This window comes from Vigna unguiculata, chromosome 7 (assembly GCF_037176805.1).
Source record: "Vigna unguiculata cultivar grain cowpea cultivar isolate G323 ecotype 2 chromosome 7, ASM3717680v1, whole genome shotgun sequence".
NCBI classification, from domain to species: Eukaryota; Viridiplantae; Streptophyta; class Magnoliopsida; order Fabales; family Fabaceae; genus Vigna; species Vigna unguiculata.
This window is the reverse complement of record NC_140798.1, coordinates 7,424,318-7,442,131: the sequence shown is the minus strand read 5'-3', so window position 1 is coordinate 7,442,131 and position 17,814 is coordinate 7,424,318. Positions and strand designations below refer to the sequence as shown.

Below are 17,814 nucleotides of genomic sequence, written 5' to 3'. Positions count from 1 at the left end.
CAAACAATAATCATAATAAAAGTTTGAAATAAATTATAATTGTTTACATTTTATATTATAATACCAAATAAAATTTCATGAGAATCAACACATTTATTAAATTTGCAAACATTAATGAAACCTAGTTGATAAAATTAAAAAATATTTTTTAAAAAATATAAAAGGAAAACAAATATTCAAACTAAAATATATTTTAAATGTTTGTTTACTTCAATCTTTTAAATTCTAATGAATCTCTTTTTTATACACTAATAAAAGTTATAATACATTACTTGATCAAAATGAAACAAAGAACAAATAATAATCATAATAATAAAATTTTAACATAGATCTTGTATCTTTTGAACTTCAATTATGTTGGATGGTGATAAAAAAATATTCATAACAATTACATTAAATTTTTATATTGTAGTAAATAAAAGTTGTTTATACAATTATAGTGAAAAAATTACACTATGATTGATAATGAGTTAAAAAATAAAAAATAATTAGATAAATTTATCGAAATAGTATTCTACATTATGAAAATAAAAAACAAATAAAAATATTAAAAAATTAACAAATTAACAAATGTTTACAAACAATTTGAGAGACTATTAAAAGAAATCGCACAAAGAAAAACAAATGTATAATTAAGGGTATGATAAGTTGAAAAATATCTTAGAGATCTAAAAAAACTTTTCAAGTATCAACATATATACTCAACAATGGTTGAAAAATAACAAAAATTGTTTTAGCGAAAGAAAATAGTTCTTCAAATGAAACAAAAAACTAATAATAATAAGTAAATGATTTTTTTACATTACCTAATAAACGAAAAGTTTGTGCTATTAAATACTTAAATTAAGAGTATTAAACATTCTCATGTGAAAAGAAAATATACAATAAATAAAATATTAAAAATAATAAAAATATTTAAATATGAGATATAAAATCTTTTTAATTGACATACATCTTTTTAACATAATTACATAAATGTTATGATAAGATGAAAAATATAATTGAGATGCGAATGAGTTTCATGACAAACCAAATAATTAGAAGAAATAAAAAATAATATATATATGGTTACTTAATTAATTGTGAATATTTTAATAATTTAAACGGGGACGGGTATTATAGCGGGGATATGTTCATCCTCATACCCATCCCCGTACCCAATTGAAAAAGTCGGAGATTTTCCATACCCATACCCATACCTAGTCAATGCGGGGATTCCCCGTCAAAACGGGGACGGGTTCGGGCAATACCCACAGGGGCAGGTTTATTTGCCATCTCTAGACACATGCCTATAGCGTAGAAAAGTCACATTCAAGAAGAAAACATATTGCTTTAAAAAAAGGGTAAAAAATGAATTTACTCAAAAGAAGAAATTGTTTGGTCCAAAATGTTCCTTAACTCCTTAATTTGTTCCTGGTGTAATTTCATTTTGAAAATAATAAGAAATTGATAATAAAAATTGAGATGAAAATAAAAGAAGAGAGAGATAGAGACACAGAAAAAAGAAAAACCAAATAAAAAAACAAAAGAAATTATAATAAAGAGAAAAAATGATTTTTAAATTTTAAAAATATTTTTTTAAACTAAATTAATATAAATAAAATAATGATATATAAATATATTTTTTAAAAAGTATATAGAAAATTAAAAAAAAAAAAAAAAACGTTGGGGGAGCCGTAGCTCCCCTCTACTCTGATCGTGGTTGACAAATTTCTAGCTCACAGAAAATGATCCTAAGTTGATCTAACCCACTTATAGCTCAAACCTAGTGAGTAGATGAATTATAAATTTGGAGAGAAAAGAATTTAAGAATAGATTTAAAATTTTGAAAGTTGGGTAAAAAATGCATTTAATATTTTATTTTTTAATTTGAGAGATTTTCTCCACCCTCAGTTGATTTTCTTAAACACTATTTATTCATATAACTTACATTTTTAATTATCATTGTGTAATAGTTAATTATAACTTTTGAGATTAAATTATTCATTAATAGCCACTTTAACTTACCATTATAATTTAGGGGTTAAATTGGTATTTACCAAAAATAAATATAAAAAAAAAATTTAAAAATCTAGAAGTACACCAGCACCCTATTTCCCAATAAAAAAAATGAGAGATGAAAGAAATAATGAAAACAAATAAATATCTTCCAAAATTTTTTGAGTTAAATTTTTTAACACTATTTAAAGTTTTTATTTGCTTTAAAATAAATTACATATTTTTATATTTACAATATATAAAACTATTGTATCCATTTAGAATACGTGACTATTGTATTGCAATTATTAATGTGTAACTTATATTATATTTTTAATTAGTATAATATCTTTTTGGATGCAAGAGTAATTATAATTTTATGTTTAAAAAGTAACTCTAATTTTATTGTTTTTAAGAAATTATGCTAGTAAAATTATTTTAAAATAACGTAATTATCATTATTTTTTTATCTTTGTACAAAAATCTTAAATTAGAGTGACTGTAATAAAAATAAAAATAAAAATTATTATTATTAGGAATACTAGCACTCTTCCCCTAACAATATTCTTATTATACAGATAACTTCTGAAATCATCAATTTTGATGGTTTCAACTACAAATTGAATAAAACTATTAACACCCACTAAAACAGTGATAACTTGATATGAATGTTAACCAATAAAAAAAATTCTAGTTCTTCCTATTAATTAATTTAAAGAAGTAAAATTATAAACAAAGCGTACTTATAACTTCAATTTTTATATTTTATATAATTCACAATTTTAATCTCTAATTTTTTTCAATTTTAATCTTGCAAGTTTTAACCATTATTTTGGTTATTATCTTTTATAAATCAATAATTTCTATATTTTTTCTACAATTTTATTACTTTGATCTTTTAATTATCCTTTATCTTTTCTACACAATAGTAATACCTGTTTTTAACTCTGATATGTTAAAGTAAAAAAACCATAGAATAAAAGACATTTTTTCTCAATTTCAATGCATCATATCCTAAGTAATAAAAACTTTAAATATTGAACAAAATTGCGTCTAATTAAAAATATATTTAAACAAATAGGCAGATATAATTATAAATAATCTATAACTATATATAAAGGGGATTCCCTCTTTTGTGTCCACATTTCATAATTCCAACTTTACCCTTTATAATTTAATTATTTATTAAATTTTTAAAAATTAACGGTTACTTTTACAAGTTTTTATAAAACTATTTACTTATCTCCTTTTTCTTTTTTCTCCTACTATCCATCAATATTTATTTTTCTCATATTTTCTCCATATATTTCACTTTAATTTTTATAAATATACTTTTATTTTGTTCATTAACTTAATAACATTACAATATCATTAATTATTAATATAATTCAAAAAATGCGTACATACAGACGCGATAGCGCCTGTGTTTACGCTAGTAATAATAATAATAATAATAATAATAATAATAATAATAATTAAAAATAAAACTCTTAGACATTTGCAATCCCATAGCATTTTTTTTTTTTACTTTTTTTCTGAGGTGGTGACTCAGTTGTTTCACTTGAGTAGAAGTAGAGGTATAGTGACTAGGTGAGTCAAAGTCGTGGACCCCTCATCTCCAACCTTCTCCCATTCACCTTCCCAATCCATATCACTGCTATCTCCAAAACCAAAACCAAAACCAAAACCCTACCTTCCTCTTCTCTCTTCGATCGATTCCATGTCCTCTCCATTCTAATTCCTTCCATTTCCCTCTCTTTCCGTCATGGATTCCGCTCCCAATCTTTCCCTTCATTCTCAAAACCTCACCTCCACTCCACACTGCCGCGTCAAGGGCTTTCTCGTCTACACTCGCCGCAAACGTTCTCTTCATTCCGCCAATGATGCAGCCAAAAGACTCAAAACCGAAGAAATTAAACCCGAAGAAGAATCTCACCACACGGACGAGGACCCCGTTTTCAAGCTCCCCAAGGTGGAGTCTCGAGAGGACCCCAATTCCGCGGAGGAATTAACCAAGACGGAATTGAATACTCCACAGAAGAATGTTGTGGTGGTCAGTAAGAAACCGGTCACTGTCAAGGAGCTCTTTGAGACTGGTTTGCTAGAAGGCGTTCCGGTCGTTTACGTCGGCTGCAAGAAGGTCCATTTCTGCACTGCATTGCATGTTTTACTATTTCATTTGTATTTTCTCTTAACAATACAGGAGATTGTAGCGTGCAACGTGGCTTAGGACTAACTAATTTTAGTTTATGGATATGATTTATTAGCAGACAAAGTCTAATCTAGTTTAACACCTCTACAAATTCAATTTGGTTTGGCCGAGGTTAATATTGTCAATGTGATTAAGATTTGGGATATTATAATTGTCCTTTTTCTTGTGAATTAAAAAAAAAAAAGAGAATAGCCGGTGAAATAAGATGGGTTTGACGTGGCAGAAAGACAGAGATAAAAGATAAATTATGAATATGATAAATTATTATAGATTTAATTCCTGGCTTTGTTATTATATATGCACTAATTCTAAGTTTTAGTTCTTATAGTTAGAGTTTATTTGTCGTAGGACAATATTTAATTCGTTAGTCTCTATATACTTTTTAAAAACATGGAGTATTACCTAGGAATTAGACTAAAGATTATGTAAAATAGAAATCTAATGGGAATTAATTAAACCTTTATTATGAATAAGAGGAAATACACTATATTATAGGAACACTTAAAAAGTGTCAATAATTCTCCAATCAACTTTATTTCTTAATATGTTTATGTAAAGGCTTGACATAATGCAACTTTATTTCAAAAATTATTATCCTGTTTTTTTTGTTTTCGGTCAGTGGGTGACTAGTGGTCTATTTTGAAGTATAGATTTTGTGAATAAATAGTCTCAATTTGATGTCAATATGGCAGGATTCGACTTCGGAATTGCGGGGTGTAATTACTGATGGTGGGATCTTGTGCTCATGCCGTCTATGCAATGGATGCAGGGTAAGTTATCATTGTGATCTCTTATCTTTGGGTCATGAAGTCGTGGATACCCACTACCCAATGGTTCCTTTGGATTGAGACTACCCTTTCATTTATCTTCCTTGTTCGTTTTCCCACCCCATAGGTTATTCCACCTTCCCAATTTGAGATTCATGCATGCAACATATATAAGAGGGCAGCACAATATATTTGCCTTGAAAATGGGAAGAGCCTGCTTGAACTGTTGAGAGCATGCAGGGCAGCCCCGCTACATACTTTGGAGACGACCATTCAAAATTTTGTTAGTTCTCCACCTGAGGAAAAATATTTTACTTGCAAAAGTTGCAGAGGTGAGAGCTTTGCTTTTATTATGCTTGTTGCTCGCTCAGTCGACAGCCGGATCATTGTTTGTGTTAAAATCATAAAACCAATGTTTATATAGTGTTTATTATATTTTAAACATTTTTGTTGATTGTGTTGAATGCTTATTGGTATGAATTAATTAATTGCATAGGATGTTTTCCTGCTTCCAATGTGGAAAGAGTGGGCCTTTTGTGTCTATCATGCGTGGAATCAAGAAAATCTGAAAGCAGCTCTATTCATGCTGTTGGCAAAAGAGTCAGGTATTTGTTTTTCTGCCCGCTGGTTGGGATTTTGAAAAACCATGCTATGTGATTTTTTATTTACTTATTTATGAAGTTGGTAATAATTTGTGGCTTACTACAACAATGGCTTTTGGAGAATAGAAGTTAGTGTTTATTGAAACTCTACATTGATGATTTTGGCCCTTAACGTCTACTTTAAAAGTAGGAAACAGAAATTTGAAATAGGAAACAGAAATTTGACAAGTTATAAATTCAAGAATTGTGTGATGCAGTTGTCTCTTAAGAAGAGATCATAGGAGGAAGCTATTTTGGAATCGGAAGGTGGTGCTAACCTTGTTTGGGATTATGGGATGTGGGGGTGTGTAAGAATGTTAGAGGTTTTTTCAACGAATGTTGGATAGGTTGGTCAAGTAGTATTGGTTGAATATCGAAGCTTGGGCTAAGTTATGGAATTTGGTGATGGAATTGAATGTGTGCAAGATAATTTAGCCAGATCTCCAGTCAATGTGAGATCTCCAACAAATGAAAAAGGCAAATTATAAGATTTATGGAAATAGGGGAAGGGATCAAGAGATTTGAATCAAATTAAAAGTGAAGGAAAAGTTTTGGTTATAGATCAAGATATAAAGAGAGACGAGAGGCTATTTTCGTAAGTTTTTCATTGGAGTGCAAGAATCAACATAAAATATGGAAGGAATAAAAATCCAAGTGAAAAAGTAGAATTTGACTTACTACTGTGGAATTTGAGTCGAGAGGTGAAAGAAGCCCTTTAGAGTGTAGATAATGGTACAGTTTGATATAGCTTAGGTTGTCAACTTATTTGGGATTGTGAGCTATATAGTAATACTTTTGCATACCTGGCCTTTTGAAAACTATAAGGTAAATTTGTTGGTCATGGTGATATTATTATTGGAGTTTGAAAATGTGTAGAATGATAGGGAATTATTTGGCTGTGTTATTCAATGAGATCTTGAGATCTAAGAAATTGTCATATTTGTAGAGGCACTTTGGTTCCTGTATATAATTAAGAACAGAGATATTCAAAATTTATTAATTTCAGAGGGATAAAACCTATGAGTGACACCTAGACATCATTGGAAGATGCGATTGAGCATATATTAAGACTAATAGGATTGTAGAGATGATTGAGTGCAAAGAGAAGGTTTTGGAAGATTTTAAAAAGGTAACAAAATAAAGACATGTTTTTTGCTGACCAGAAAAAAAGTATATACGATTGAGTGCTAAGAGAAGTGTTGTAGAAGGCTTTTAAAAAGTAAAACATACATTTATATCTGGGTTTTATTAGCCATGCACCATGAAATCATTATTTGTGTGAGAACTTCAATAGGTGTGACTAGGAACTTTACCATAAGAATAAGTTTACAGGCTTAACCTTGAAACTTGTTTAATCTAGTCTTGAATATGTTTACGACGTTCTAAAGATTATCCTTAAATGTATGCCTGTTGCAAATGATATAGTTTTGATCAAGGTATCAAAAGAAGATAATAACACAAAACTTGAGCTTTAGAGACTCTTGAAGAGATTTCAGATAAATGAAACAGTGAAAAAACTTATCACTGTTACTGTTTTACTACTGTTTATATAAGAAGATAGTAAGCAGAATACAAAGAGTCAAGGCCCAGTCCTAACCCTAACCCTAAAGAAAGGATCCCATACATGATAAATAAAATATTACATCTCAACACTCCCCCTCAAGCTGGAGCATATAGATCATATGCTCCAAGCTTGGAACATATAAATTGAATTCTAGGCCCTCTTAAAGATTTAGTCAGAATGTCTGCAAGTTGTTCATTAGAGCTGACAAACTCTGTAACAAGATCCTTGGATAGTAATTTCTCTCTAACAAAATGACAATCAATTTCTATATGCTTTGTTCTCTCATGAAACACCGGATTGGAGGCAATGTGAAGGGCTGCTTGGTTGTCACAATATAACTTCATCTGCTCATTTTCACAAAATTTCAACTCTTGAAGGAGTTGTTTAATCCATACTAGTTCACATGTAGCTAGAGCCATAGATCGATATTCCGCCTCTGCACTAGATCGAGCAACAACACTTTGTTTCTTACTTTTCCAAGATACAAGGTTCCCTCCAAGGAATACACAATACCCTGTGGTAGATCTTCTATCAATTGGACAACCAGCCCAATCTGCATCACAATACGCTTCAACTTGAGTACTTCCCTTGTTCTCATACAACAATCCTTGTCCTGGGTTCCCTTTTACATATCTGAGAATGCGAATCACAGCATTCCAATGATCAATGTGGGGATTTTGCATAAATTGACTAACAACTCCCACTGGATAAGAAAGATCAGGTCTTGTTATAGTAAGGTAGATGAGTTTTCCAACCAACCTTCTATATCTCTCTGGATCTGAGAAAAGTTCACCTTGATCTCTTGTTAATTTTTGATTTGAGTCCATAGGGCTATGAATGGGCTTGCAATTTGTCAGACCTGTTTCTTCCAAAATATCAAGAGCATATTTTCTCTGTGCAATGATGACACCTTCTTTTGATTGCGCCACTTCAATACCAAGAAAATATTTAAGACGACCCAAATCTTTGGTCTGAAAGTGGCTAAACAAATGGTTCTTCAATTGAGCAATTCTAGTGATATCATTTCCTGTGATAACAATATCATCAACATAAACCATAAGATAAACACATTTGTCAGGAGAAGTATGACCATAAAATACTGAATGATCCGCTTCACAACGTTTCAATCCAAAATTCTGCACAACACGACTAAATTTACCAAACCAAGCTCGAGGAGATTGCTTCAAGCCATAGAGAGAACGATGCAACACGAAGAAGTCTAGTAACTAAGTTGTCCATCGAAGGGATTTGATCACCGGCTAAAACTTGATCACGCACATGATCAAAAGTCGACTGTAGGCTCCTCAGAATTAAGACCATGTAAAACTTATCAAGTTTTTTGTTGATATCTTCTAATGAATCAGCCACAAAAAAACTCTTCAATTCTTCTACTGCAGCCCTAGCCTTTCCTATATGAGAAACCATATCATGATTGATTTGTTTGAGTGAGGCTACTCTTTGAGTTGCATCAAAGAGGCGTTGAATGTCGTTAGCAAAAATATCTTGTGCCCTTTTCCAAAAAGAGAAGCATGTCTTGTAAGGTCTCAAAATGTCTAAGACCCCTTGCTCAACTGATTGCCATAAAACAGCACACAACTGAAAATCCAATTTCTGCCACTTAGGTTTCTCTTCCTCGGAAATATTAGAGACCTCTTTTTCAAGATGATCATGATAACCTTGACCAAGAAACCACAACTCCACCGAAGCTGACCAAGAGGAGTAATTTTTCCAGTTCAGTTTCGCAGAGGTAATAATAGGAGTAGCTGATAGAGAGGGAGACATTCCACCCGTAGAAGCCATTAAAAAAAAAACTTAACTTTTGAGAAGAAACCCTAGGTTCAAGATATGGTCACCGAAACAGAGAACCAAGAGCAGATATAAGACCAGGAGGCTCCGGCGAGACGAACGACGGTGGCGCGGCGCGATTCCGGCGCCGGGAAGGCGGCGCGTGGTGTACACGCGCTTGAAGGCCGCCGGAGAGAAGCGGAGCGTGGCAGCGCGTGCGGAGGTTTCCGGGGACGTGACTTGCGGGGATGGGTTGCGCTCCTCGAGGCGCACCTAACCCTGACTTCGCCGGAGTATACATGCCGGCGGCGACGGCGGCGACGGCGGACGGCGCGGCGGACGGCGGCGGACAGTTGCGGAAGACGGCGGACGATGACAGTCACTGTGACAAACAGTGAAGATGAACCTGACTCATGTTCTGGCTCTTGATACCATCTTGAAGAGATTTCAGATAAATGAAACAGTGAAAAAACTTATCACTGTTACTGTTTTACTACTGTTTATATAAGAAGATAGTAAGCAGAATACAAAGAGTCAAGGCCCAGTCCTAACCCTAACCCTAAAGAAAGGATCCCATACATGATAAATAAAATATTACATCTCATCAGAGACAACCATTGGAATCAAAGGGTTTTCACTTAAACAGGGATAATTCAAAGTATATGCATTACTATTTTTATAAGAAACAAGGGAAATGACAAGGGGGTAAAAATTGGGGACAGTGTCTTACCATATATTTTTTTTAAAGAAGTATATGAGATCAATATTGCAAGATGGTGGAGAAACTAACCAGTATGATACATGTGAGATACTTGCTAAGTGATTAAAATTGAGAAAGATGTCAGGGGTTATTTCTGATTGCGAATTACCTATGAAGTTCAAAGAGAAGTTTTATCATACTCCTGTATGACCAGGTATAATATCTTCATGAATGCTGGGTTTTAAAGGGACAAGAGAACAAGATAGGAGTTGCAAAACAGAATTTGTTGAGATGAATGTATGACTTAAAAAGAAATAGCAAGATAGATTGTGTATGTAGGGAGATATTATGACATCTATTGAGGAAAAGATGACAAAAAATTGGTTTAGGTGATTTAGATACAAGAAGAGGTCCCTGGAAACATCATTGACAAGGAGAGTAGATTGTTACATGGTTTTTAATCCTATTAAAAATGGTAAAGGGATACCAGAAAGAACATTTTTAGAAAACTAGTTTTAAACTTTGCTTACATAAAGGTTGATGTTTGTTTGTGTGAAGAAAGAAACAACAAATATTTTTACGTTTATAATTAAGTTTTGAAGAACCAACGTGAAAAATGATTTATAGGTTTAAAAGGTCAATATGTCTTTAAAAATTGATAGAGTAGACTTTGTAAAAATACAAAGGATAACACATGTGCAAAAATATAAAGTAGACTCTCCTAAAATTCAAAGGATAGACTATGCAGAAATATGTAGAGTAGACTCATTAAAATCATATTTAAAAGGGACCTCAGGTTGACTAATATTTCTGGGAATTTACTTTTTAATTAATTTTAATGTCATGTGATCCCTATGGCTAATTCACTTAGTGGGATTAGGGTATTGTTATAGAGTGTTCATTTTATAGTTTGGTTACAATTACAATTGTTATCAATCTGATATGGCCTTTGCAAGAATTATTATAAAAGAAAATGCAGCATGTAACTTTTACAATGACAAATAAAGAAAAGAGAAAGCTCTCAAGTTAGTCCTCCAATTGTAGATGTGTCACCACCACTGTATCTTTGAAACCTATGATGCAAAATACTAATTAGTTCCCCAAAGACTTGAAATATCATTATATTAATTTTCCAAAATATAATTTGCTATCAGATTTGTTGCTCAAAAAATCTAAAATATCACTATATTGATCTTTATGGTGAATTAAAGTAGTGATAAAAAGAAATTCTCTGAAGGCTAATATAGTAACAGATTTAATCTTGGATAGACTAATTTGGCAAGAATCTTTTGATGACAAATTGTTGACGAAAGTGAAATTTATGGGAATAGGTTGACAATCTATTTTTGTGAAGACTAATGTAATGTGGGGACATAATTTCAGAACAATAAATTAGTGTTTTCTCGAAAGAAGATATGAGTCATCTTGTTGATGACTGTTTTTGTTTATTTAGTTTTAGCTTTTCTTGAATGGATATAGTTTTGCGAGACTGCTCACTTGTTTATTTTATTTTAACTGCTTAACAATCAGTTAAATGATATCGTCTTACTAGAAGGCTCTTCATAAAATAATTTCTTATCATAAAACAGAAAAGTCATGCATTTTCTTGATTTTGGAAAGGCATGTTACAATTTTAGCATCCTGAAATTAATAGACACAGATTGGGATGGCTTAGAAACTTTACTACTTTGCGGGTTAGATCCACTGATACCATAGGATTTAATGTTTAGCAAATAATATCTTAAGCTTAATTCCTAAGGCAATGTAATAACTTAAAATCACATGAATAGAAAAAAAAGTCAGAGTAGAACTAGATATATTTCCTAGCTTGAAATGAAAGCAAAATAGGCACAAAATGTTGTTAGGTGCAATGTTAAGATTTTGATTCTCCCTCTGGTTTTCTTATCTTTAACTATTGTATTACACTATTTCAGGTCCCCTCGGCCAGTATTATTCTCCCGTTCATGTTCTTGTTGTACTTCTGAACTATGTATTTCTCCTCAAACTAAGAGACACTGGAAGACAAGAACAAAGTTGGTATTTATATCTATTTCATTTATACGGTATATGTCATAAATTTGAAAAGTTGGTCTGAAACAATTTTGCATGAACTAATAAACTCTGGTTACATAGTTTTGAACTTAAGGAATTTCATAAAAGAAATTTCTTTTGAATTATTCAACTGTTTTCTTGCCGCTGTTTATATTTTTTAACTTAAATGCTCTCGAATGTGTTACATGTTAATACAAAACTGGTTAGAAGCAAAACGTTTTTGAAGACTTCTTTTGTGCCTATTGTATTGCACAAGAAAAGCTTGTTCAGCGTGGAGAGATTTTTAATCATCCTTGATATTAGTAGGATGACGTAATTGCATGTTAAATTTTATAATCAAGGACTTTCTTCTCTCTTGTTATTACTAGATCATCAAAACTATCATTAAAATTGAAGACTGCTCCAATTACTTCAAAGTGTTTATCTCCACAACATAAAAATCAGTGGAGGATCTCTAAAAGGTTAGTTCCTTTCTGTTCCTTTTGTGTGTATATATTACATGTACCTTTTTTTCAAATATTCCTTACTCATGATAGTAAATGTTTTTTCATCCAATATATTATTCTTTAGGTATCAACGAATACATAAATTGATTTTTGAAGAGGATGGATTGCCTAATGGGGCTGAAGTAGCATATTATGCACGAGGACAGGTGGCTCATGTGTGAATTTCTTGTACAAATTATTAAAGTTCTGTTGCCCTGTTAACTGTTTCTTTGTGGTTTGCAGAAACTGCTTGAGGGTATCAAAACACGCTATGGAATTGTCTGTCGATGCTGCAACACTGAGGCATATTTTCTTGTCTTGTATCTTTGTGGGCTCACCCCAGTAATTTCTAATTTGTATAGATAATACTTTCAAATTTCATTTGTTAAATGTTATGCAGATCAGCCCCTCACAGTTTGAAGTCCATGCAGGCTGGGCTTCTCGCAGGAAACCGTGAGTTTTCTTCTTGCCAAGTTTCCAGGAGGGGGCTATGGTGTGAATTTGTTATTGTGTGGGGTGAATATTCACTGGTTTTTTTGAATTACTAGTACCTATGATTTTTAGTGGCAGTATAATGTTTTTTCTGCAGTTATGCATACATCTACACATCGAATGGGGTGTCACTCCACGAGTTAGCTATATTTCTCTCGAAAGATCACAAATGCACTACAAAGCAGAATGATTATGCATGTGTTGTTTGTTGGGATGGTGGAAATCTGTTGCTCTGTGATGGATGTCCAAGGGCATTTCATAAAGGTCAGATTTAAATGACAAAAAGTTGATAGAAAAATTATCTAGTTTTTATCGTTTGCTATCTGCATATTTCTTTAATGGAAGGTCTAGTGACACTCTTCCAGAAAATTTTCGATTACTAAAGTGAATGTTATGAACCAAAAGTAATGGTTTTAAATTTTGGAGGAACAAAAATCAAAGAAAAATGTTTTATAAGAACTAAAATTAAAATTCACTCATTTAACAAGAATGAAAATCTGTTATTTTAAAATTTAGAGAGAATTTTTTTAGGAAAAGAAATCAAAACTCTTATTTTGTAGGGACTAATCATATATAAGCCAATTATTGAGCTTCAATCAAATATTAGATGAATTTTCATGTTCATTACTGCTTACATTTTTATTTCATGATTTACTCATTTTTGAGCAGCAGTTATGAAGAATATTATTTCTCTTTGATAAATTACAACAGTGTCACATTGTATGTTCATTTATCTGTGATGATGTTTGGAAATGTACAGAATGTGCATCTGTATCAAGCATTCCCCGGGGTGAGTGGTACTGTCAAATTTGTCAACACACGTTTCTCAGAGAAAGGCCTGTGTTGTACAATGCTGATGCTGTGGCAGCTGGAAGGGTAGAAGGTGTTGATCCCATTGAGGAGATTGCCAAGAGATGCATTCGCATAGTAAAAGACATAGGAGCTGAGATTGGTGGATGTGTTTTATGCAGGTGATACTTGTATAGTATTGAAATGAATTATAACATAGAAGCAATATATGGAATTCACTTGGCTCTCACCTAACGTTGTATTTCTTAAAATTAGAATGGGCCATCATACTTTTACTTTGTATTAAAGTTCAATCATTAAGAGAAAGTTTTGTGCAGGAGTTCTGATTTCAGTAGATCAGGATTTGGTCCTCGTACAATTATAATCTGTGATCAGGTATGCATTGTAGTCCATTTTGTTTTGATAACCCAGTCTGTTAACGTGTAAAGTTATGTTTTCAAGTTCGAAGAAGTGTATGATCAACATTGATTTATGCTGGGTTCTTCAAGTGGTTGATTTGATTATACTGAACTAACTTCATTGTTTTTCATAAAATTCTTTCCTCCCCTTCTTGTTTGTAGTGTGAAAAGGAATATCATGTTGGTTGTTTGAGGGATCGTAAGATGGCATTTTTGAAGGTAATTGGCATCTCTTTATGCGTGGATACATTAGTTTGGACATCAACTTTAGCCTGTTGGACTTAATATGTGTGTAACAAATGACAGGAGTTGCCAGAAGGGGATTGGCTTTGTTGCAATGATTGCACCAGAATACATACTACTTTGGAGAATCTCCTGGTTACGGGGGCTGAGAGACTCCCTGAATCTCTTTTGGATGTTATAAAGAAGAAGCGTGTAGAAAGATGTTTAGAACCCCTTAATGAGATTGATGTAAGATGGAAACTTCTTAATGGAAAAGTTGCGTCTCCTGAAACTAGGCCATTGCTTTTGGAGGCAGTAGCCATGTTTAATGTAAGTTCTGTCTGTATGAGTTGCTTCATCACCATCATCATCATATCATTTGTAAGAGTGGCTTCACTATCATCATCATGGTCATATCATTTTCTTTATCTCTATTGTGATATCCTTCCTCTTATTTGGGTTTATGAAGGTGATAAGTTGATGATCTTGTTTGTTCTCCAGTGAATGGTTGAGCTGCTTTGCACTTTTATGATTTATGGCATTTTCTTCTTTTGCTAAATTGATTCTTCTTCATCACATGACTTCAGGGTGTGATTTAACAGTTGTTGATGTGTGTAAATCCGTTTGTAGGCAGGGTTGAAAAGTTTTGCCTTCAGCATAAATGCATGTTCATGAGTTAATGAGTTTATAGTAATTTCAATCCTGCCAAAGTTTCTGACTGATTTGTTTATGATTGTGTCAGACTTAGCTCTCTTACACCATTTCAATCACTTTATCTACAAAGTGAATTTTTTATCAATTAAACAATTGAATCATGATTATATATTTATCTTAACTGTTTGTATTAAATCTTATAAAAAGAAAATAAAAATATAATCAAACTGTTCTTGTTCTCGTAAATTAAAAAAAAAAAAGGTTAAATTTGATATCTATCAGTAAGCTATCAAATAATTTTGAATCAATAATGATTAAAAAATTTCACTCACTAGTAGGTTCTAAAATAAATTTATCCAATTATAAATGTAGTTGTCATAATGGTGCTATGCAGTGCTTAGACACACAGGGGAGTGATTATGGAGCACTTTTCCCTCACAGTATGCTGTCTCACTCCTTGTGAGAAACTCCAAAATAGTGCATCTTTATTTTTCATTGGGGAATCCTGTTTTGAGTTTTTCATAAGAGTATTAGAAAACTTAAGTTGTTGGAGTTTGGTTTTTAAGACGTCTCTTGCATGTTTCAGGAATGCTTTGATCCTATAGTTGATCCAGCTGCTGGACGTGACCTCATTCCTGCCATGGTTTATGGGTAAAATCATATTAGAACATTTGTTTACTTTTCAGTTCTCTTCAATTTTTTCTGTCTCACTAACTTCTCGTTCACATACAGAAGGAATTTGCAGACTCAAGATTTTGGAGGAATGTATTGTGCATTATTGATCGTCAAGTAAGAAGTGGCTGTATTTAGAATCTATTATTTCAAATGTTTCTTTTATAGCTGTTCATATTTTGTTTCCTTTGACATTGAAGTTCATCTGTGGTATCCGCGGGCATGCTTCGAATTTTTGGTGAGGACATTGCCGAACTCCCCATAGTTGCTACAAGATATAAGAACCGTGGGAAGGTGCGAGACCATGCTACTAACTTGATTGGCATTTCTTGGGATACCATTATGTCTCACCCACCCCCAACCTCATTTTCTTTTAAAATATTCCTGTGTGGATTTAAAAGCTACTATTTCTTCAAATGTTTGATTCGCCAAGCCTCCAATTACTTGACAAACTGAGCTATATCTCACAAGTTTTGATGTGTTAATTGACAATAGATGTAGTTCTGTGATCTGCACCACTGCGCTTTTTTTTTTTTCTAAACTAGGTTCTGTCTTGCTTCATAATTTCTTCTTGGAGCTGGGTCTGTAATTTTGATATATTGTTCTGTAGTGATGATCTAATTAGTGGGATAACCAGATAATGCTTCTGTTTTGTTTTGTTATGATCACTTTTGCCTATGTCTTAGTAGTGCACCACTTATAATTATATTATTAACTTACTCTTACAGGGCTACTTCCAAACACTTTTCTCGTGCATTGAGAGGCTGCTGGCTTTCTTGAAAGTGAAAAATCTTGTCCTACCGGCTGCGGAAGAAGCAGAATCTATATGGACAGAAAAATTCGGATTTAGCAAGATGAAACCCGATGAGGTATATGTTTCCCTCAACTACTTACAAGCTAGGAGCTAAGTTAACATTTTACCACTTCATTCTTGCCTATTTTCTTGTTTTACTTTGATCTACAACTGTGTTTCTTGTGGTTGATAATTTAGCTAGCTGCATCAATGGTGACAAGACTTGTCCCCAACTAATGATCGAAGTTTCATTTTATGTTGCAGCTTACCAACTATAGAATGAACTGCCATCAGATCATGGCATTTAAGGGGACAATAATGCTTCATAAAACGGTGCCTCGATGTCGCGTCATCAATACTTAATCATGAGTAATTCATATTCAAGAAAGCCTATCGTGAGAAGGGAAAACCCTAGCTTTCTCGTTTCCATATTTTTTTCATTCACTTGTTCTGTACATGTATCGACGTTAGCTTATTTGTAGCCATTCGTGAGCCTATACATGATATTCGTTTAACGTTTATAATGTCATTTTCCTATTTTTAAGTTTTAGTTACACTTTTTAGCATACTCGAATACTTGATTTTGGACATGTGCTTTGCTGCCGGTATGATTCAATGCTGTTTTACATAAATGAGCTGTTGCTAGAAACATTTTCCTTGACAAATTCCTAACACTTAACGTGTTTGAATGTACAAGAAAGAAAAGCTTTCTATAACATACTTTTTATAATTCAGTAATATTTATTTGAGATTGAAAATTTGAAATTTTTACTTATTTAACAAGTGCCCAATTTGTGTGCTTTTTTAGTAAATAATTAACCAATATTAGAAAATAACGGTTTCAATCCAAAATTTGTGATGGCATACCTCTAGCCATGGCAAAACACATTTAAGAAGAGTTATATGCATTTATCTAAGGTGAAACCAATTTTTTTTTTTAAGTCATAATGGAGTATCTTTATTATATCAAGAATATTTAGGTCTTGTATTAAGGATCAAATGTTGGTTTCTTTTTAGACCTTGTATTAAGAGTAAATTAGTGTAGGATTTTTGAACAATTTTCCTCAAGTTATAGAACAATATTTGCACTTAGCTTAAACTAATCTTGGAGATTAATTTTTAACCCTAACTTAGTGACTTAGTGGAGGGTGGCCCACATGAAACATGGTGGTCATATGACAAACATTTTGTGAAGAGTTTTCTTACAAAGGTAGTAGACATGTGTCATTTTTCTAGTAGAGAACTTTTCCTAAGGTGACTTTCAACAAGAGACTCTAGAAGTAAAAAGTTTTTGTAAAAGTTAGACGGTCATATGTCATGCTCTCATCCACCAAAATAGGATTTTTAGGGTTTTGATTTACTTAGGAGACACCTTCTTTCATAAATAGAAGTGTCTTACCCCTTATAAAAACCACTTGAGATATGTAATGTTATGCTACCAAAATAATTTGTCTCATCATACTTGTCTCTAAGTCATGGTAAGAGCATCCTAAGAGGTCCCTTTAGCCTTTTTCTCTAGAAGTGACACAACCTCTCTAAGAGCATCATCAACCACCTTCATCACATACCACCCCAAACCGAGAGCCATCT

At 32.5% G+C, this 17,814-nt stretch overlaps 1 protein-coding gene across 1 annotated transcript; it reads left to right on the top strand.

The window, feature by feature from the left end:
* Positions 1 to 3,577: 3,577 nt before the first annotated feature.
* LOC114191576 (uncharacterized) lies at positions 3,578 to 16,774 on the top strand. Its single transcript, XM_028080826.2, has 19 exons — positions 3,578 to 4,117; positions 4,882 to 4,959; positions 5,084 to 5,288; positions 5,453 to 5,561; positions 11,581 to 11,679; positions 12,067 to 12,159; positions 12,269 to 12,350; positions 12,427 to 12,486; positions 12,584 to 12,636; positions 12,773 to 12,939; positions 13,436 to 13,646; positions 13,803 to 13,860; positions 14,046 to 14,102; positions 14,190 to 14,435; positions 15,346 to 15,410; positions 15,492 to 15,548; positions 15,632 to 15,725; positions 16,160 to 16,300; positions 16,489 to 16,774. The coding sequence occupies exons 1-19, from the start codon at positions 3,743 to 3,745 to the stop codon at positions 16,585 to 16,587; spliced, it is 2,349 nt and encodes a 782-aa protein (XP_027936627.1). The 5' UTR covers positions 3,578 to 3,742; the 3' UTR covers positions 16,588 to 16,774.
* Positions 16,775 to 17,814: the final 1,040 nt, after the last annotated feature.